This window comes from Mixophyes fleayi, chromosome 3 (genome assembly GCF_038048845.1).
Source record: "Mixophyes fleayi isolate aMixFle1 chromosome 3, aMixFle1.hap1, whole genome shotgun sequence".
NCBI classification, from domain to species: Eukaryota; Metazoa; Chordata; class Amphibia; order Anura; family Limnodynastidae; genus Mixophyes; species Mixophyes fleayi.
In genome coordinates this window covers 58,878,059-58,901,834 of record NC_134404.1, presented here as the reverse complement: position 1 = coordinate 58,901,834, position 23,776 = coordinate 58,878,059, and the positions used below count along the sequence as shown (strand labels likewise).

General features: G+C 40.5%; 1 protein-coding gene across 1 annotated transcript in view; it reads right to left on the bottom strand.

Moving 5' to 3' along the window:
- Positions 1–4,510: 4,510 nt before the first annotated feature.
- IL20RB (interleukin 20 receptor subunit beta) overlaps positions 4,511–23,776 on the bottom strand; it is a 51,809-nt gene continuing 32,543 nt past the window's right edge. The window contains exons 3-7 of the mRNA XM_075201546.1: positions 19,108–19,298; positions 14,440–14,564; positions 9,112–9,283; positions 7,049–7,194; positions 4,511–5,295 (exon numbers count right to left, since the gene is read on the bottom strand). Coding sequence (XP_075057647.1) covers positions 5,167–5,295; positions 7,049–7,194; positions 9,112–9,283; positions 14,440–14,564; positions 19,108–19,298 — 763 coding nt within the window. The 3' untranslated portion in view covers positions 4,511–5,166. The remainder of the gene's footprint in view (positions 5,296–7,048; positions 7,195–9,111; positions 9,284–14,439; positions 14,565–19,107; positions 19,299–23,776) is intronic.

Genomic DNA, 23,776 nt, shown 5'->3' with positions numbered 1-23,776 from the left:
ACTTTTATTTTTATATTTAAATAAGCGAAATATATAAAACCAATTAAAAAACAATGCAACTTGTATAATACTCCGATAAAACCACAATTAGTTTGGAGATATTATGTAGGTAGACACAGGGGCGGATCTAGACTTTATGTTTAGGGGGGGCGATTTTGCATAATCACGCCCCTCCTTTGCTCTGATTGGCTGGCTCGCGTTAAACCCCGCCTTCCACCCGCAATTGGCCCCGCCCCCTCCTGTTGTGATCGCCGGCTGGGACCACTCTGATTGGCTGGCCCACATTTAGCCCTGCCCCCCGCTCACGCTTAGCCCCGCACCTCCCGTTTTGATCGGCGGCTGGGACCTAGCTTTTTGCTGCTAGGGGGGCGAATGCCCCGATCGCCCCCCCCCTGGATCTGCCACTGGGTAGACAGCAATACACTCCCCGTTTTTTGCTAGGAGACACTACAACCCTAATATATGGGTTAATAAGATAGTGTTTTCATCGCAGTGAAGCTTTGTGTAATATTCAGCCGATTCTATTAGAGAAATAACTTAATGAAGGGAGGCTTTATTATAGTATACTCCCCGTTTTATACCAGGATACACTATAACCCCAATATATGGGCTAAAGAGATAGTGTTTCTATCGCAGTGAAACTTTGTGCAATAATCAGCTGATTCCATTTGAGAGCAAACTTAACGAAGGGAGGCTTCACTGTGCTTTGAGATATAAATGTCACCGAATAACATATGATTAAGGTTGATGGTGACACTATTTCTACCTAAGCGCAAGTCCACATATTTTGAAGGTTATATATGCAGACAGCATTGTTTTTTAATTGGTTTTATATATTTCGCTTATTTTAATATAAAAATAAAAGATATATTTTACTTAAACATTTATATACATATTAGAAGCTACAGTGCACCTATCGATTAACTTCTTTTCTTTCTTTTGATCTACCTGACATATGAGCAAATAAGTGAAATTGCAGGTGTTGATTTAAGAGTTATAAAAGAAGTCCAAGGCTCAGAGTAAAAAGAAAGGGAGGATTTTAGACATACATTTATAAAAGATGAAAGTAGTCCCAATGAAAAGTACATATAGAACTATGTAGTCCACAGAATGCTTTTCCATATAACTTCAATTGTTTACATATACTGTACAGACTTTCCAGAACTGTACCGAGTTAAAAGATCTGTCACTACACATGATCCCTTTTTTATTTTATTTATTCAAAGGTTCACATATTTACAGAGATAAATGTACAATAAATGAGTAAAATAGTCAATATCACTAACAATTATATTACATAGCATGCCATAACATAAAACATTAAGCAAAGAAAAGAGATAGGGAAAAGAAATTGAAAATAAAAAAGGATATGAGGAGGAATATGGGATAGGGGAGCAGACTATGAAAGCATCAGAATAAAGAAGGGAAGGATATCATAATCACCATTTATTTATATAGCGTCACTGATTCTGCAGCACTGTACAGAGAACTCATTCACATCAGTCCAAGGATATGAGGAGCGATATGTGATAGTGGAGCAGTCTCTGATAGTCACAGAATAAAGAAAGAAATGCAATGAGATGGGATAGGGGAGCAGTCTCTGATAGTCACAGAATAAAGAAAGAAATGCAATGAGATGGGATAGGGGAGCAGTCTCTGATAGTCACATAATAAAGAAGGGCAGGATATGAGAAGGGATATGTGATAGTGGAGCAGTCTCTGATAGTCACATAATAAAGAAGGGCAGGATATGAGGAGGGATATGGGATAGGGGAGCAGTCTCTGATAGTCACAGAATAAAGATGGGCAGGATATGAGAAGGGATATGTGATAGAGGAGCAGTCTCTGATAGTCACAGAATAAAGATGGGCAGGATATGAGGAGGGATATGAGATAGGGGAGCAGTCTCTGATAGTCACAGAATAAAGAAGGGCAGGATATGAGAAGGGATATGTGATAGGGTAGCAGTCTCTGATAGTCACAGAATAAAGAAGGGCAGGATATGAGAAGGGATATGTAATAGGGGAGCAGTCTCTGATAGTCACAAAATAAAGAAGGGCAGGATATGAGAAGGGATATGTGATAGGGGAGCAGTCTCTGGTAGTCACCGAATAAAGAAGGGCAGCATATGAGAAGGGATATGTGATAGAGGAGCAGTCTCTGATAGTCACAGAATAAAGAAGGGCAGCATATGAGGAGGGATATGTGATAGGGGAGCAGTCTCTGATAGTCACAGAATAAAGAAGGGCAGTATATGAGAAGGGATATGGGATAGGGGAGCAGTCTCTGATAGTCACAGAATAAAGATGGGCAGGATATGAGGAGGGATATGTGATAGGGGAGCAGTCTCTGATAGTCACAGAATAAAGAAGGGCAGGATATGAGAAGGGATATGGGATAGGGGAGCAGTCTCTGATAGTCACAGAATAAAGATGGGCAGGATATGAGGAGGGATATGGGATAGGGGAGCAGTCTCTGATAGTCACAGAATAAAGAAGGGCAGGATATGAGGAGGGATATGGGATAGGGGAGCAATCTCTGACAGTCACAGAATAAAGAAGGGCAGGATATGAGAAGGGATATGGGGAAGTCTCTGATAGTCACAGAATAAAGAAGGGAAGTTTATGAGGAGGGATATGTGATAGTGGAGCAGTCTCTGATAGTCACAGAATAAAGATGGGCAGGATATGAGGAGGGATAGGGGATGGGGGAGCAGTCTCTGATAGTCACAGAATAAAGAAGGGCAGGATATGAGAAGGGATATGTGATAGTGGAGCAGTCTCTGATAGTCACAGAATAAAGTTGGGCAGGATATGAGGAGGGATATGGGATAGGGGAGCAGTCTCTGATAGTCACAGAATAAAGAAGGGCAGGATATGAGAAGGGATATGTGATAGGGGAGCAATCTCTGATAGTCACAGAATAAAGAAGGGCAGGATATGAGGAGGGATATGTGATAGGGGAGCAATCTCTGATAGTCACAGAATAAAGAAGGGCAGGATATGAGAAGGGATATGGGGAAGTCTCTGATAGTCACAGAATAAAGAAGGGAAGTATATGAGGAGGGATATGTGATAGTGGAGCAGTCTCTGATAGTCACAGAATAAAGATGGGCAGGATATGAGGAGGGATAGGGGATAGGGGAGCAGTCGCTGATAGTCACAGAATAAAGAAGGGCAGGATATGAGGAGGGATATGTGATAGGGGAGCAGTCTCTGATAGTCACAGAATAAAGAAGGGCAGGATATGAGAAGGGATATGTGATAGTGGAGCAATCTCTGATAGTCACAGAATAAAGAAGGGCAGGATATGAGGAGGGATATGTGATAGGGGAGCAATCTCTGATAGTCACAGAATAAAGAAGGGAAGTATATGAGGAGGGATATGTGATAGTGGAGCAGTCTCTGATAGTCACAGAATAAAGATGGGCAGGATATGAGGAGGGATAGGGGATAGGGGAGCAGTCTCTGATAGTCACAGAATAAAGAAGGGCAGGATATGAGAAGGGATATGTGATAGGGGAGCAGTCTCTGATAGTCACAGAATAAACTAGGGCAGGATATGAGAAGGGATATGTTATAGGGGAGCAGTCTCTGATAGTCACAGAATAAAGATGGGCTGGATATGAGAAGGGATATGGGGAAGTCTCTGATAGTCACAGAATAAAGAAGGGAAGTATATGAGGAGGGATATGTGATAGTGGAGCAGTCTCTGATAGTCACAGAATAAAGATGGGCAGGATATGAGGAGGGATAGGGGATAGGGGAGCAGTCTCTGATAGTCACAGAATAAAGAAGGGCAGGATATGAGGAGGGATATGTGATAGGGGAGCAGTCTCTGATAGTCACAGAATAAAGAAGGGCAGGATATGAGGAGGAGGGATATGGGGAAGTCTCTGAAATCCCTCAGAATATAGAAGGGAAGGATATGAGGGGAGATCGGGGAGTAGTCTCTGAAAGCCTCACAGTCAGTGTTATGAGCTCAATTAGTGCTTAACTATTTCGTACATGAGTGGGATGGGAAAGGCGTAGGAAGTAAATATGTAAATGTAAAGTGCCTGGAAATGATTTAGGGCCTGATTCATTAAGGTTCTTAACTTGAGAAACTTCTTATTTCACTCTCCTGGACAAAACCATGTTACAATACAAGGGGTGCAAATTAGTTTTCTGTTTTGCACATAAGTTAAATACTGACTGTTTTTTCATGTAGCACACAAATATCAACTTTAAATTTCAGTGTACAAATAAGCTATCAAGTATTTGTGTGCTACATGAAAAAACAGTCAGTATTTAACTTATGTGCAAAACAGAAAACTAGTTTGCACCCCTTGCATTGTAACATGGTTTTGTCCAGGAGAGTGAAATAAGAAGTTTCTCAAGTTAAGAACCTTAATGAATCAGGCCCTTAATCTCCAATGAGATCACAAACCAGACAACTGTGACACATTCAGTTATGCTGTAATCAGAGGATCAGTCCATGTTCAGCTTTTCGAATTGCTCACCTTAGTCACATAGTTATTTAGGTTGAAGTAAATGTCCATCAGTGTCATCACTTCCAGCTCAAAATGTTCAGTTAATCCAGAAAGAAGCAAAAAAGGAAAATAAATTATAAGGTATAGTGCAATTTTCCTTAAGAAGAGGATGAATTCCTGCTCAACCCCAAACTAGCATTTGGAGTTCTCCCTGGTTCAGTAACAGTAACCCTGTATTAGCTGTTTTGCTATGATGTCCAAACCAACCTACAGGTGTCTGTCAATACCAGTTCTTGTGGGAATGCATCCCATAGTTCCACTGTTCATGCAGATAAAACCCTTTATTCAGCTGAAGGCTTGTTACAAATGTAAGGCATGTCCTTCTGCCATCTGCAGAGATAAGATGATCTTTGGGGAAAACCTTAAATATAAAATGTTTAGGCAACACAATTTATCTACAACTTTTCCACTTTTTTTGTTACTGCCAAAATAGTTTTTCTTCCAACAATCTTTTGAGAATCTTAGAGACTTATCTCCTGGGCCATCTTTGGCATTTCTGAATAGTGCTCTTGGTATTGAAGACTTTACAGCTTCTGGGTTTCAGAACCCAAGTGTCTGAATACTGCAGATGTAAAATATCCTCTATTTGATGATATCTAAAAGCGTTGGTTTTTTTTCATTTTTTTTTTTTTTTTTCATTTTACTATAAATGCATGTCTCGTCTCTTGGGAGAAAATAGTTTCATGAAGTTCAGTATTGTTGCCTTCTTCATATTTGTCCTGGATTGAGTAATTATTCTTGACCATTCTTTGAGTTATGGGATCCTTATGGAGATAGAAGAACAGAGAATGTTAGATAAATTGATTGAGCTAAATAACGTTTTATTAGTGTTGGGGACATTTACAATAGTCAACAATTTGAACAGCCTAAATGCAATTCCAATATTAATCAAGGTGGAACTATCTTTATTATATCTGTGTACTGTGTGACTCCAAAGGAAGGAATTATTTTTCATGTTATACCAGCAGTATGCCCTAAAACTTGGAAGTTTCCTGCTTGCCTTACTTCTAGTTTGTGGCAGGCGGTTATCAAGAAACTATTATGTGTAGGTGTTGTCTTCAAGTAGTGTCACACAAGAGATTTTCACACAAGGAGGAAATAACTATGGAAAGAAGAAACTCTGTAATATTTCAGAGTGTTTTTCCTCCTGGCAGAAAATAAGGCGTCAAAAAAACTGTAAAGAGCATCCAAGCCGATTGTTACCAGTTGTCTAATTGTTTATGTGACAGCGGAAGAATAACAGACTTCTATAAAACATGTTTTTGCTTTAACTGTTTTGCTACTGGTCCTAAACGGACGGATTTCTATCAGTTGTCTGACCAGAAATTCTTCTTTGTATGAGACGTTCTATGCAAAATCCATTCATTTCAATGGGAAACAACACAGCAGAATCAAGGTTTTATGTAACATCAGCCGTAGAAAGATGTCCCAGATGAGTCTGGAGGAAATGGTTTATACAACTATTACACTCTTTTTTTTATAGGACCCTCAGTAATCAAAATTAGTTATTGTCAAAATAAGCAATTTTCAGAAGAAATGTGATAGTGATAAAACTAATTTATTTTGTTGTATTCTCTTTCTGTGAGCAGCCAGTACAGATCAGCTCAGTTTAGTTTATTTCCATTGACCTTTGCAGGTACGGTCATTGTCAGTTCCCGACAACCTTGGCAAGTGATCTTAGCTTATTGAAAATTCTTGGTGGCAGTACAAGCATCCATGCAAGAGATTAATACCGGTACTGCCAACTGCAATGTGGTGGACATGGTGCTATTGACTGCCAAGGTCATCAGAGTTTGAGAATGGAGGCACAGAGGATGGCTAGGACAGATTACTAAATTATAAATATTTGGCCATGGTACTGAAAGCTGGAAAATAAGGTAAGGGGAGGACAAGCCAATGCGTAGTAGTTATCAATAGTGGTACACAGAAAAGTGACTTAAACGGGACTCATATGCTGTATTTGCAAATACTGTGTAACTTTGGGATATCTCTTCTGGAGAATAGACCTGTCTATTCCCAGATTTTTGTCTTATCAGGATCAGGAGTGTAGCTGCCTCTAGCCACCCACTGTCATTGATATTACCTGATAGTGAGCTGTATAAAAAGCATATGCAGTAGCATATAAGAACAGAGGGAGCTAAATGTGTGTCAATGTCAGAGACTAGGATTTTAATAACATTGTAATGCTCATCTGGAGTTACCAATGGAGTTTTATGACCCGGTTGTTTGCTGGCCCTCCCACTGCCCTTGTTTCTCCTAAAAAGGAAGTGAAGACCTCAATACACGTTGACACTGTTTTCAACTATTTTAATGTTTCAACAATACATTATGAATTATATTTATTATATTTATTACAATGCTATAATCCTCAATTTCTATATTCTCTGCACCAATGACAGCCTGTACTCACAGATCGGAGGGACAATGCACACATTCATAAATAAAGTCTATGTATAGTGAACCCACATGGATGTTGTTACAGGAATCGGTAGGGCTATGCAAGTGATATTTTCTTACCAATACATCCGGAATATCCTCATCTGGAAAGCAGGAGTATCGCATCACACTGAAAGCTTTCCAGCCTCCTAAGGCCAGAGGCACAAGTACAATGAGCACCCCAAACACGCAGAGGAATCCAATGAAGAGAACTGAATGGTTAAGTGCTAAAGACACAGTAAACAGGATTACAGTTACATATACATATAGTATTAAGTAGATAGCATTCTATTATAGCAACCAGAATGTCTATCCCTTTCCTCTCCTCTACTGACAGTACCACTGCTTTATCATAATAAGAGCTAGCAAAGGAGGATTGAATATTTTAGAAAGGCAAGACAAGTAAGCATGGCTAGCATGAAATACATAATGGCTAGTGTGATGCAGTCATTTGTTAAAAATATTAATTAGAATTATACAGTCAAACTGCCAAACCAGCCACCACTCACACAGGGGAGGGCTGGCAAATTTTAGCCTGGGAGGCAAGACTCGATCTATTAGGAACATTTTAAAGGGAAAAAAATGTAGGGAACCCAGCCCAAAGTATCTAAGGGACCAGCTCATGGGGGCAGTCTGCCTCTGCACTGGCATGTACGTGCTGGGCAAACTGAAATCCATCTGGTCAGTTTTGGTTACTCATTAACAAATCAACCAATTAACATTTTGGTTTATATTTTGCATTTTTTTTGTATTTTTGCGGCTGCTGTGGTGGAATAACACAAGTCAATGACAGTCTACTGGTCAATATAAAAAATAAAGTAATCTTGGTGTAATGATGAGAGACCACATTTAACAGAACTTTTACTATGGCTTAAATGGGCTGTAGCCGTAGCTTAATATCCCACCTCCTATCTAATGCTGTGTGGGCCAGTCATTTATATCCAAAATGTTCATGCAAAACTATCAAAATCTGATTGGATTAAATTGGGCAGGACAGAAATCTGCTAGGCCAATGACCCTTGCTGATTGGTGTATGACCCCTGCTGATTGGTGTATGAACATCGGCTTACTCAGGAAGAACGAGGAATCATCACTACCCTAAGAAGAGATCTGTCAGCCCTGCAGGTGTGTGACCAACATTGCTGGAGATTTAGTTATTTGTCAGTCAGGCTGAATAGTAGAGTGTGTGTACAGCATTACACTATCTGACATGCTGTGTAAAAGAGAAACAGCAAGATGAACAGTAAATATAAGGCAATGTTAACAGCTCTTGTACATCTTAATATTAGAATATTAGTTTCCATTGACTGAGAAGTATTGAGTTGCGATATTTGACAGGCTGGAAGTAATACATGCTCAAAGAAGGTGCCTGTAAAAATAGCATCTAGGTATCTCAAGATGTGTCCAGCTCTGTACCTGCATCGTATGCACCAAGCTTCCATCGCTCTTACGTCGGGCATACAAACACCCTCATACACATCCACACAAACAGGTCATAACAGCACGAGAAAGTTTGTTAACATTTGATCTTTTAGTGAAAAAGGAATTTCAATTTCCAATTATATATATAATACAGCAGATATAATATTCCTTCTCACGTACAAATATGTAAATATATTCCCACAAAATCCTTTAATAGATGCACGATCACTGCAGAAAGCACCTATCAGCTTCAGAGGTATATTCGCAACCAGCCAATCAGAAGCAGCTAACAAGTGCTGGTCACTATTGTCATCATCCCCACTCTGTATTTGCACCTGCCCACTAGCAGGGGTATATGCATCTCCTTGTCTGTCTGCCTCAGCCTACATTAGCCTGCTCCATTCCCCCCCCCCCCCCCCCCCGTTCCGTCTCTCCAGTCATAAGCAGGTGCAATCTGCACTTCTGCTGAAGTGCAACTTTAAGGTGCAAAATGTGCCCCATTAAAAATATAAGATGAGACCCGATCTCCTCCAGCTCAGACCTGCTGCAAAATTTAACTCCTTTTGTGATTTGTAAATGACTTTGTGTCCTCGCACAGCAAGGAATGCCCCCAAAAATGAACACTCTCCACCCCTTTATCACATTTGAAAACACTCCAGTAAATGAAACATCACTTTGCACTGCTCAGCAAATCTGACACATTACATACATGCTCATCTTACCCTGTACATGGATACACACTGGATCACTGCGGCTGCTGTTCTTGCTGATGGGGATTGCGTATGCAATGACCTGCGCACAGTACTCATTCCCTCCCTCCACTTTAGTGACAAATATTGATGTAGTGTGTCTTTGTAGGATGTAGGATGTCGTGCTTGTTTTTATACTCTTTACCTGCAATATAAAAGTGAGGGTAATATCATAGATGCCCACATTTTAAAATAATTTTCAGATTCGTCTTAGCACATCATAAGCGGTACTGTCTAGGAGAACCTCGGTAATACTCAGTGTTTTGCATTTGAAATACTCCTATTCAATAAATAATAACTTATAAAAACTATAAAAAGGAATAAATAATGAGAAATGCTTTCGATGCACAGGAGAATAAAGATTTATACTGTGCAGTTGCTCAATTTAAAAACATAGGGACATTTAAAGACACAAATCCTTAAAAACTGGGGCTATCTCAGGAGACTCAGAACAGCTGGCAACTATCAATAGCGCAACCATTGGTGGGCCTGGCAAGAGAATACGCCCAACAATGCTTCATCCACATACCGTGGTCCACACTCTATCCTGGTGGCGGGGCTTAACTGCACATGCTCAGAAAATCATATGTCCATCCGGAGGGTTTGGCATGTATCTCCAGCCAACCCTCCTTCTCTGTCCAACGCCTGTGGGGCCTGGTTATTTGGTGTTCTGCAACTGACAACTAATTAATATGTAAAGCACACATGTATGCTATACAGTACCTACAGTATACTCAGGAGGAACAGCTGCTGCATAAAACTGACTAGAGGAATTGTAAAGGGGCTCTCTCAAAGGAAATAAACGTGTTTTGAAATAGATTATTTCAATTTCACGCCTTCACCTAAACTGATGCGAAGTGATCCTGGGGATCTGATTGTCAATATTTTGCTATGACTTTATTTATTTGTTCAAAACATTTTATTTATTTTTTGGAGAAGATAATACAGTAAAAGACGGAACTATAGAGTAATAAGCATACATCAAAATAGGCTCACAACATATTTAGAAAACAATATGGGTATGAGAACAGGTGTAATAGAAACAAATAGTCAATTACAAGCAGACAAAAATAAAAGGAGTCAAAATTATCTAGAAAGTAAACGCAAATGTTCTGCAAGAGAGCAGGAGATTCAGGGGCCCCAAAATTTGATGGTGTCCCTCTCCCGAGCTCCATTGTTTATTTATACACATAACCATAAAGGGCCAAGAAACCTCAGGGGACCTCCAGCTGGCTGCTAAGTGGAGTCTAACACAATGGTTTTTGAGTGTGGGAGGAAACATACAAATTCCACACAGATAAGGCCATGGTCAGGAATTGAACTCATGACCCCAGTGCTGTGAGGCAGAAGTGCTAACCACCAATCCACCGTGCTGCTTGATGTAATATGTAGCAACACCTTGCAATATTTACAGCCAGTACAACATCCTATGGGGCCTATGTAAAAATCCACCCTCATAGGGTTTACTTGTCAAGGTAACCATAAATAGACTATTGCTTAATCTAGGTGTGAGTAATCATCCTACTGGAGTGTAAGAACTGAGTATGAGTACAGTGGTTTTCAACATTATTTTCTGTGAGCCTTGAAAAACTTAAAGAGGTCGATAACAGGCCTATCTTAGCTAGCGGCCTGAAGGATGCACATGACACGGTGCTGGTTGCTCCCAGGAGAAAACCACTTGGCTGGGGTAGCTATTAGAGACACGCCACATCCAGCCAAGCCGATTAGTCCTGAGAGAGCGGGTTATGAGGAGCAAACCTAAAGTCGATTTTTTGGTGGCAAATAGATTAGTGTGGGACAGAGCTGGAGTCAAAGGGTTGAAGTAGGTGAGTGAGGGACAAGCTAAGGTCAATGAACAAGCAAACAAAACACCAACAGATGAACACAAATCCAAACTATGCTCATGCAAAGCTTGGTAAGAGTGAGGGCACTTTAAAGGCTGCCTATAAGTAAGGTCTGTTGGTCATGATTGACTTGACCTTCATCAGAAGTGCTGAGCACAGTCAGTGTTATATAAGTTGCTTTAGATGTGCACGGTACAAGTGCTGCAGGTGAGGTGTTTTGGTCCTGAATGTTGTGAACTTTAGCAGAAGTGCTGAGCCTACAGTGTTATATAAGAGTGTTGCAGTTGTCAGTGTTGATGGTGCACTGCCACCTGTCATCCATAGTCGGTATTGAGGCTGATAATCACAGCCTAATTACCCAATATTACATGAACAAACACGGCAACAACGGTTCCATTCTGACTATAGAGTGTAGATAGAATTGGTGCTTGTAGTTACATGTGTGACTGAGTGAGGGTTATTGTATCCTTATAACTCTCAGTCAGTGTGTATTATAGCTTGTTATACCAGCACTGTATCGGTGGATATTATGTGTAGGCAAATATAATTGTTCACTACATTGGCTTAGTATTAGTTTTTCACTGTTGCACTGCCGTTTTATCACCTTTTTCCCCAAATTCCTGTCTTATCCTCCCATTCTCTTTACCCACTCTTATAAATACAATATCCTGATTATTCCCCATGTAACTTGTATTGTTAAGTTGTGTTGTGTTTAGGACAGACAGAGGTTCTCCGGGGTCCAACCGTGGTGGACAAACAGAAAAACTGTTGGAAGTTTATGTTGTGAGCCTCGATAAATGTCCACCTCTATTAGAGGTTGTAATTTTAAATGATTGTATAAATCCATACATTGTCCATGGCTCAATGTGAGTACAAGCGCTTAATGAAATCTCAGCACTGGCAGCCTTTCCCTCTGCAGATGATGGAGCTGTCATTGGGGTTGGAAGAGGTCATTGCAGACACTTTAGTCTTGTGTACCATGGTGAAGTGGTGCTCAACTTTTCTTAGTAGGAAAAACAAAGATGTGTAATTAAATTGATTTGTTTTGCTTTACACATACTTTTTTACATCTAAAATAGAAGGTTTTACAGTCCTGAGTATTTTATATGTATATACAGCCATGGCCAAAAGTTTTGAGAATGACACAAGTATTGGTTTTCACATTGTTTTTTTTGCTGTTTCAGTGTTTTTAGACCTATGTGTCAGATGTTGCTATGGTATACTGAAGTAAAATTACAAGCATTTCATAAGTACCAGAGGCTTTTATTGACAATTACATTAAGTTTATGCAAACAGTCAATAATTGCAGTGTTGACCCTTCTTTTTCAAGACCTCTGCAATTTGCCCAGGCATGCTGTCAATCAACTTCTGAGCCACATTCTGACTAATGGCCGCCCATTCTTGTAGGGTTTTTTTGTCCACCCGCCTCTTGAGGATTGACCACAACTTTTCAATGAGATTAAGGTCTGGGGAGTTTTCTGTCCATGGGCCGAAAAATTAGATGTTTTGATCCCCAAGCCACTTAGTTATCACTTTTGCCTTATGGCAAGGTGCTCCATCATGCTGTAAGAAAGGCATTGTTCTTCATCAAACTGTTCTTAGTTGGTTGGGAGAAGTTGCTCTTGGGGGATGTTTTGGTACCATTCCTTATTCACGGCTGTGTTCTTAGGCAAAATTGTGACTGAGCCCACTCCCTGGACTGAGAAGCAACCCCACACATGAATAATTTCAGGATGCTTTACTGTTGGCATGATACAGGACTGATGGTAGCGCTCATTTTCCTTCTCCGGACAAGTGTTTTTTTCAGATGCCCCAAACAATCTGAAAGGGGATTCATCAGAGAAAATAACTTTACCCCAGTCCTCAGCAGTCCAATCCCTGTACCTTTTGCAGAATGTCAGTCTGTTTGATGTTTTTCCTGGAGAGAAGTGGCTTCTTTGCTGGCCTTCTTGACACCAGGCCATCCTCCAAAAGTCTTCGCCTCACTGTGCGTGCAGATACACTCACACCTGCCTGCTGCCGTTCCTGAGCAAGCTCTGCACTGGTGGTCCCCCGATTCCTCTGCTGAATATCAACTTGAGGAGATGCTAACTCAACCATGACAGAGTGATCTCCAGCCTTGTCCTCGTTAACAATCTCACCTGTGTTAATGACAGAATCACTGACCTGATGTCAGCTGGTCCTTTTGTGGCAGGGCTGAAATGCAGTGGAAATGTTGGTTTTGGGCTGAAGTTCATTGTCATGGCAAAGAGGGACTTTGATATTAATTGCAATTCATCTGATCACTCTTCATGACATTCTGGAGTATATGCAAATTGGCATCATAAAAACTGAGGCAGCAGACTTTGTGAAAAATAATATTTGTCATTCTCAAAACTTTTGCCCATGACTGTACTGTTTATGTAGCGCCACAATATTAAGCATCACTCTACAGGGAATATTTAATAATTTAAATCACTCCTTGTCCAATTGGAGAAAAGTAAACTAAATTCTCTACCACGCTTATAAACACACACACAGGTCTGTTTTTGTAAGCAGTCAATTAACCAACCAGTAAGTTATTGGACTGTGAGAGAAATTCAGAGCTCCCAGGTAAATTCATGGAAACCCGGGGAGAACATACAAACTCCACACTGATAAGTCCTCGCTGAAATAAAACCCATGACCACAGTGTAATGCTAACCATTGTGCCCCCTTTCCAGCCTCTTACTTTGCTATATACATTCACAATGACAATTTGTAATGAATTGAATAAAATTGACAAGAATTAGTTAGCTCACATTTGGGCTGTTTGGAGCAAAGATTTTTTTTATTTCCGTTGATAGCCTTTGTGTGTTCTGACTATCTTTGGAATTGTCTAGGACTGACAGTCTTAGGATATATCCACACAGGGACTTTCACTCATTCCAAAGAGAAAGCAATGCAAAAAATAGTAGTAGAGACAGACTTAGGGCTCACCCAAGCCAGAGTTGTCTCCTGTTCCAAATAGAACGTAATGTAAGAAAACTGCTGGAATGAAGCTAGAGCTCTGTGTACTGGCCACATGGAACAATACCATTGATGTATGTAGGAGGCAGCAAGACAATGCCACGTATGTCACTGCTATCAGTGTGTACAGCATAAGCAGGACAGGATAAACATCTGTAGAACTGTCTGTTTCGCTGTTTCCCAAGTGGAAATCTCACATTCCATTCCATTTGGAATAGGAAACAACTCTTTAGTATTCATGGCTGAATTTCTGGTACTAAAGACAGCAGGTTTGCTCATACAATTGGAACATGAATGTGAAGGTTATTTTATGCATTTTTATACCAGATTATCAGCCCTGTATAACCCCTGGACAAGTCTCCTACTAATACCAATGTATGTGCTAACTTCTAAATGCAGAATTCCTATGCATATATCTAATCCTCCACTAGATGCTGTTCAACAATTTCATCAGACCACATGTACTTACCTCATCCTCTTTTCCTTTCTTCCATAAAAAAACAAAACACTGAAAAGATGACCCATAGTCTTCGATATTTGCATGGAGGTTAAGCCCACTGGCTTGGAGGTTTACCTTCGGAGGAATTAGGAGAGCTGTGAATATAGAGAGACATCTTACTGCATATGGCCAAATTATTCAGTATATATCACCAAGGAGAAGAGGTACAAACAGAGCACAAACATATCTGTACAGCAAGAGGTTGTAGAAACTTGGAAAGGAGAGGAATTGGCGTATATTCCATTTATATATCACTAATAGACAATGCATGTCAGGATCATGTACTGTTTATGTTCTATAAGGCTCTGATGGCTTATATCACATGGGCGTTTAAAAAGGGCACATTTATTCTAGCCAGAAAAACATGTCGCTCTGTAATTAAATTAAAACACACCATGGTCCTTCCATAGTCCAAATATATTTTGGTAAGTTCATTGACATCTAAATAAATTGTCCCTAGTGTGTGTGTGTGTGTGTGTGTGTGTGTGTGTGTGTGTGTGTTTATGTGCCTGTGGTAGGGAAATTAGATTGTAAGCTCCAATGGGTAACGGATTGATGTGAATAAATAAATGTTTCTGTCCAGAGCTGCGTAATATGTTGGAGCTATATAAATGAGTAATAATAATAGTAACCTTAATGCACCCTGTGAAATCGAGGAGCACATTAGACAACTTCTGCTATCAAATGCTGCATGCAGCATTCTCTCACGGTGTGTGACAGACACCGAGCTTACCACAGGAACTCCAGAATGCCACACTTTTGAGGTTCTAAAAAAACACTGTGACTCTAGCATAACAATAAATATTATAAGTTCAGCAAGTTCATTCTTCACATTCCTATTCCTAATACTCAAACTAAAAAACACAAAATGAAAAAACTTCATTTCTCATTAGATCAACCATTGCGACGCGTTATCTTTGTCCAGAACGGTGTCATAACAAATGAGTCCAACTGGCGACGTCCTCTATGACTCTTCACAGACTCATAGAGGTCGCAGAGCATTAAACATAGAAGGGAGACATGATTACAGACAGGTTTAGTAGGTTTCACTGTTGACAAGGCGAAACAATAATCACAAAGTGCTGATCAGGGTATTGTTCTTGGTGTAAGAGCACATAAAAGGAAGTTCCATTTATTATTATAGGTTGTGTGGTTATCTCAGCAAAATGTGATTCAAGCACAAAAAAATTATGTTACAACAGGAAGCAACTAAATATTTGCACATAGTTGAAAATATATATTTCCTTTACATATCCAAGAACACGCAACAGGAAATATTGTAAAGAGATTAAGGGTTAGAGTGATTTGATGTTTGCAATAACCTCAAAGAGATGCTCATAAAGACAATTACATTTCCTTTAAGCTGTTTACCAGTACAGTATAATCTGACTACACACTAGACAACTGCTCTGTTTTACCGAACACATTTCCACTAGAACTTAGTGAATGAATATGCTGCCTTCTCATGAATATTGGACCAGCCCACCAAATCCACTGAGTGTAGGCGACGGACGTTCCTTCTTGCTGTCAATCAAATGTTCTGTATAAAAAATGTGGGAGAGGTACGTATATATCATGCTACTAAACTCCTGAAGCTGAGTTTATTAACTTGGCATACAAAATAAATCTCCTCCCATTAGTGTGGCAGAGCACGTCTAGGCAGGAACAGAGAGGAGTTACTGTGTTCAATTTTTAGTTACCTGCTTGAACTAGTTTGTAAGGATTTAAGAGTTTGTCAATTAACAAAGTCTAATTGTGTTGACTGAATAATGTTTATTAAATAAGCGGTTTCTGCAGTGATATTCCATACAAATAAGGAAGAAACATTGATTAAGAACTGAAAATTAAGTAAGGACCTCCATAAGATGCATTATCACAGAACATTACTCACTTGGGCGCCTATTTATCAAAGGTTTCCCCCCCCCCTATAAAATCCCCGAAAACTGTTGTTTTCGGGGATTAAACACTAATTTTCTATTTATGATAGCAGCATCGCAGCATATATCATAGATATCTGCTGCTTTGCATCTCCTATCGTTTTACTGAGCACTCCCCATAACAATGTATGGGGAGTGCTCAGTAACGCTATTTAACAATAAATGTAATTAACTTTTCAAACATGTTAATGTACGTCAGCTCAAGCTCCGAAGAGCAGAGCTGAACAGCGCATGTGTGGAGGGATCACATGATCCCTCCCTGTCACTCACTGCTCGCTCTCTCCAACTATAGTTGCAGAGCAAGAGCAGAGATGTCTGTACGCATTCCCGACGGTTTCACTCGGCGCATGCGCACTGGAGTCATGCTGCTTCCGTAACAAAGATTGAGTGGTAAGCAAACAATTGGCTGCTATCAAAATTGACCCTAGTCTCTCTCTCTCTGTCGTCTGTGTGTGTATGTTAGGGAATTTAGACTGTAAGCTCCAATGGGGCAGGGGTTGATGTGAGTGAGTTCTCTATACAGGCTGCGGAATCAGTGGCACTATATAAATAAATGTTGATGATGATGATGACGAAGTATGTTTTACACTTCACAGGAACAGCAGTTTTTCTAAACTGCTGTTCCTGTGTTGCTTCTTTAATAAATATGAGATAAGGATAAGGATAATGCGATAAGGATTGCGATAAGGATTGAAAACTATTTTTCATAATTTGCGAGTTTTGATAAATGTGCCCCTTGAGGTCTGGCATTCCAGCCAGTTCGGTGTGTCAATCGATATCCAGAAATATTCTCTTTCCTCCTGTCGGCAGAGTGTTGTCGATGGACAACACACTGTCTGTAGGAAAAAGCCTACCTCCGTAGGAGAGCATCGTCAAGATTTATGGTATTCCATCCAAAATGTATTTTTCAGAAGTTATGATTTTTTTTTTAGGTGAAGTTATTCATTACAAAATATACATGCTTGACATCTTTTTTTGGTAAGCTATCAAAACACACAGAAATCTAGCTTGTTTTCTTACGGATCACAGGTTTTGTAGGACATGAACCGCTAAATCCATGGTAGCTGTCTACTCTTAGGGCAGGAAGTAGGGGCAGCAATGTCAATTAGATATATTTATCAATGCCAGTCAAATACTAGCTATAATTTATCTAGTACATAGAAAATGATAGCTAGAATTTAATTATTTCCTATGGGCAACAATTCCGCTTTTTCTTTTTAGAAATTTTAGTAAATCTTCATGGACTTAAATGAGAGGTCCAGTGTAATTAAATATATGTACAATAAGCTCCCTCAAGCTAGTAGATTGCCTGGGCCGCCACTGTATGGCAGCTATGTACATCCACCAACTCCTTCTACATGAATAAAAGTCTGGTAAAGTTTGAAACTACACAGTTAATTGGATAACTGCACGACTTCTCCAATCTACTGTGTTGACAACTTCCATGCAGATTTTGTTGTTTCAAACGTCTCCAGACTTTTATATCTGGAGAAGCAACTGTTAGATGGGCTGTCAGGGATTGGCAGCTGCTAAACCTCACGAGTCACGCACATAGGACTCCAGTGGGTGACGGGAGGGCTTGTTATTAGTAGAATATTTAATTTGCCTGGAGTCTTCCTTGATCTCCAATATTCTTTTCCTAATGGATAAGAAAGTAAAGCTTTTCTATACATTGCTTTTTAAATATGCATAAGCGCCAAGTCATGCTGTTACCACTAGCCCGGTCAGAGATCTAGAGAGCCAATTAGAGTCAGGAGGAAGCATGGGACAGCCAGAGACCTAGATAGCAGCCATCTGCCAATCCACAGCACTTCACAACCAGGTACAATGCTGGACCTGATCTCATCACAGTGATATAGCTCCCCAATGAGTGAAGTCAGATCAATGCAGACATCATGGAGCCACCACAGCAGGGGAGCTGCAGCTAAAGACAGGCACCACAAGACAGCTGCTACTGCCACAGGGTTCAAGAACCACCAATCAGAGCCAGAGGGAAGCAAGGATCCTGTCCTGACAGATAAAGGTCTCCAATTAGGGAATCAGGAGGCACAAGCCTGCCCTGGAGGTTGGAAATCAGGACCGCATAGCAACTGCTGCCAGAGAACCACCTTCCTCTCTCTGTATGGATGATCATGATCTGAATGTCAGGACTGGCAGGGTTTACAGCTCCTGCTGGACTGACTGGAGAGTGATACGCTATTAGAGGACAGCGAGGTTCATGGATCAGCAAGGTCTTGAGGATCTGTGTGCCCGCAAATGTGGGGTGACAGTGAAGCAGGACAGTTGCCCCAACAGCAGCATCAGGAGAGAAGCATCTACAGCCTAGGATGAAGATCAGCGTGGATATCCCAGCGATGGCTATAAGATAGAGGTACAGTGATGCCTATGTGTCCCCTTTCATGACTAATGTTCCATTTGGTATAGTTTCATTCTGTAACCAATCCTTGAAACTTTTTATTAATAAACCTATACACTATAAAATATTGCTTGATATTTCTCTGGGTGATTTTGGTCCCACTTAGTGGTAGTGTGGGTGCCTTGGTATCCTAACAGTCATATGTGGCACTTTCACCTGTACATCGAGTGATATGTGCATGTAGACTGACAACCACAGTAATATTTGTACAGAGCGTTCCAAAGCAATTTCATTGGCTCATACAGCAAAGCTATACATTTTCTGGTCAAAATAATTGGTTCTTACATGTATTTCTGTGGAATAGTGGCTCAAGTTCTACCCAAGCAGATATTTGGTCCCCCAACTCTGATCGAACCCGAAAGTTGTAGAAAACATTAGCTTTCACCTCTTCTGTTACATTGCAGTGGTGAGCGGAGATGGACTGGCATTGGTCAGCCTCATGCCAGGACCCATTCATGTAGCGACGTTCAAATTCCCTAGCAAAACAGAAATGTGTTTACAAAAATCCACAATTTCCCAACAAGGTTCTGTATACATTTTTAACATCATTTATCATTTCAAAGGGGAACACCACCTTCAATTAATTCTATTGTCCAACAGTTAAGGTAATAAGGACCAATATTAGGCTTATCTCTTAAAAATGATCAGTGTTTTCATTGCCTTGTGTATTTTTTGGGTTTATCTAATTTGCTGCACTTCATATGATTTGATACTGTTTTAGGCATTGGGACTTTTTGTTATTGTTATTACTGTGTCCAAGACCAAGAAGTAAATAAAAAGATAATTGAAACAAAGAAAACATCCTATGCTACCCAATGAGAAGTATTGCTCTAGGCATTTGCCTTGTGCAATATGGTAAATACATCCCCAACGTATAGCATGTTTTCTGCTTAAGTAGAAGCATGTACTGTGTAATACTACTGTATTAAATGAGAAACAATTATACCTGTGACTAAGATGTTAACAATTTTTTCCCAATGCCAAGTGAATTGTAATTCCCAACTTGTACTGACAGGTGGAACATTACAACTGGAGTTCACTGTGGCACCTGGACAGCAGTTGGAGCTAGCTGCACATTATCCCTCTCTATGCACTACTCCCATTTTTTCTTATTTTCATAAATATAAAGCATTGACTATTTTTTGAAACTGTTGGTAAACGTCACAGACGCACGGTCATAGCGGTTTCCATATCTGTTCAGTTGCCCACTAATCTCAACTGTGATTGCTTCTGCCATCTCTGGGTGGCTGCTGGACCCACTGAGCCCAACTTTAGCATCCCGAGCCATGTATCAAAGCTGCAGAGACTGCCTACCCCATTAACCCTCGCCAGGAAGTGGTAAAGTAGCCTCCTCCTTCATTGTCCTGCACAGTTCGGATCAATTTTATCTAATTCACATTCATCCACATCACTCCACCATGCACCTACACCATGCACCTACACCATGCACCTACACCATGCACCTACACCATGCACCTACACCATGCACCTACACCAGTGGTTCCCAAACTTTTGCAGTTCACGGCACCCTTAGAGTCTCCATAATTTTTTCAAGGCACCCCTCCAAAATAATTACAGAGCAGTCCTGTTTTAGAAGTAGTTTAGTCAAAAAAATTAAAAAAGTATTTAGGTCAGGACAGAAATACTTATTTAGTTGTATGCAAAAATAATACACATAAATCCAAGGGAAAATAATATTTTTATATATTTTTTTCAATTATATTTCTGTCAAAGAATAATTGACAGCTAACTCACACTGTGTCCTCCTTCATCTCCACACACTCTGCCCCCTCTGCATCCACTCACGCTGCCCCCTCTGCACCAACTCACTCTGCCCCCTCTGCACCAACTCACTCTGCCCCCTCTGCATCCGCTCACTCTGCCCCCTCTGCATCCACTCACTCTGCCCCCTCTGCCCTCTCTTACGCTGCCCCCTCTGCATCTAATCATGCTGCCCCTTCTTATGCTGCCCCCTCTGCCCTCTCTCCTCTGCCCTCTCTCACGCTGCCTCCTCTGTCCTCTCTCACACTGTCTCTTCTGCCCTCTCTCACGCTGTCTCCTCTGCCCTCTCTCACGCTGTCTCCTCTGCCCTCTCTCAGGCTGCCCCCTCTGCCGCGGCCAGCCAAAGAAAGAAAAAAAACTTACCAATCCGCGCGGCGCACAGGACCGAGCATTCTCCTCTCTCCCGCAGCTGCGGGAGAGAGGAGGATGCTTTTTTATTCTGGCTTGACTGCGGCACCCCTGTGACAGGCGCACACTTTGGGAACTGCTGACCTACACCATGCCCCTACTCCATGCACCTACACCATGCACTTCCACCATGCACCTACACCATGCACCATCTCTCTTTCTCTTACTTTAACCACACATCTCTCCAAACACCTCTTCTCTCTCCAGCATCAAATTTCTCTGACCTTTTATTATTCACGTCCCGAATTCATGACACTCTCATCCTCCAACCTGGCCATGGGCACCAGGTTCGCCCCGAGTTATGCCAACATTTTCATGGCCAGGTGGGAGGATGAGAGTGTCTGGCTTGGTCATGATTTCGAAGCGAGCCTGGTGTCGTGGTTCTGTTTTATAGATGATGTTTTCTTCATCTGGAGAGGGACGGAAAGGGAATTAAATTCCTTTTTCCAACATCTGAATTCCACTGCATATGGCATTGCGCTTACGTTCACATGGAGTAAGTATAGTGTCAACTTCCTAGACATTACAGTTTACAAAAACGATGAAGGTCTCCAGACAAAAACATTCAATAAACCTACAGACACTATAAGCTATATTGATGCCAATAGCAATCACCACAGAAATTGGTTAAAAAGTGTGCCACTGGGACAAATGAAGAGAATCAAACGTAATTGCACGGAAGTAGATGTTTTAGAAAAACAAGTAAAAGAAATAAAAGGGGCATTCAAAAGCAAAGGCTATAATAACACCATGTTAGATCAGGCAGAAAGTGAGTTGAAAGAAACCAAAAGGGAAGATCTCCTGACCAAAAAGAATAGGCACTTAATTGAGGGGAATATAAACAAAGAGGGGGGCTTTTTTTCAATATACACAAGTGATTTTGTTCAAATTGAAAAAGTATTCAGTAAATATTGGGGGATTCTTAAGAAGGATAATGTCATAGGTGACATTATTCCGGATAGACCTCAGTTCATATATAGGAAGGCTCAAAATCTAAAGGACAAGTTGGTACGTAGTGATCTTCCTGAGATTACAAGACATTCAGTTAGAACACAAGGATTTCATAGATGTGGCCTGTGTGCTGCTTGTAAAATGTGTAAGAGTAACTGTAACAAGTTTACTAATGTATCGCTTAATGGCAAGGATCTGAAAATCGAGCAATTTATAACATGCCATACAAAAAATGTGATCTACGCAATAGAATGTACCTGCGGTAAGATCTATGTAGGCAGAACGACGAGAACATTAAAAGTAAGGCTAAGAGAGCATCTCTATAATATAAAAAAAAGGCCTTGAGACTCACTCACTTTCCAACCATTTTAAACAAGTACATTCATGTATGGGGGAACATGTGAAAAGTTTCTGGGGTCTGAAAAAGATAGAAGAAAGCTGGAAAAACAGAGATATGATATCCTCTCTAGCCAAATTAGAAATGAAATGTATATACAATATTGGGACACTCATTCCGAGTGGTCTCAATGCAGACTTCGAACTTAAATGGTTTTTGTAAGGACCGCAAAATTTGTAATAGAAGGGTTTATTTCGTGTTTTAATATCTTTATGTGGCAAAATTTGGAACTTGATTTTTTTTTTTTATACTCAGTGTGACTACATATGTTGATTAGGAGTTCATGGAGTGTAATCGTGGAGTGAGCTTGTGCAGTTCGTATACAAGCTTATGTATCCATAGAACTTCAAACAACCAATATTTTTTACTATATCTTTTATTATATGTTGATTAGGAGTTCATGAAGTGTCATTGGGGAGTGAGCTTATGCAGTTCGTATACAAGCTTATGTATCCATAGAACTTCGAACAACCTATATTTTTTACTATATTTTTACTATCAATTTTGAGTGCTTTATAAGAGTATGTTAGGTGTGTAATGCCAGACTCATAGCACCATATTGTTATGAAAATTGGATTTCCGATTACAGTATAGAATATGAGGATTTGGATAACGCTTCCATGCAGCTAATTATAATTTTATTTTTTCAATTAAACCGAGGCACTCGTTATCCGGAGGAACATCTATGAAAAAGGAATATCCAAAAACATATTTTTAGTTAGTATATTATTTGTATTAGATAGGGTCCGGCTATGGTGATGTCACTTTAAGAAAACCAGACCTCGTTTTGAGTAGAGAGAGACTTCCGTTGATGTTTGATACCAAGCCTCAATATGGAAAAGGGGTGGAGGTGGAACAATCAACCAAAGCACTATAAAGGACATCGATGTGAGACTAGTAATTACACCTTGATAAAGACTTCGTGAGGAAGTCGAAACAAGCTGGTTTTAACGTTTTATATGCTTTGGGAACTGAAAGCAAGGAGGAGGCGGTCCGTGAGAGGGACATAGGGGCACATTTATCATTAATCGGCAAAAGTGAGATATAGTTATCAATCCTTATCGCAAGGATAAGGATTGAACTATTTCTGAAATTTATTAAAAAGGGAACACAGAAACAGCAGTTCCGAAAAACTGCTGTTTCTGTGATAGAAAAAATCACACTTACCCCCCTCTTCGGATGCGCTGTCTCGGGATCTCCTCTTCGTTCCTCTTCTTCCTTCAATTGCGCATGTGCAGTGCACATGCGCACAAAGTCCCCACTCTGTCTGCAACTATCGTTGCAAAGAGAGCGCGCTGAGTGACAGGGAGGGATCATGTGATCCCTCCACACATGCGCTGTCCAGCTCTGCTCTTCGGAGCAGAGCTGACAGCAGTGGATTTCTTCAATTCTGATAATGTACGCCAACTCCCGGGA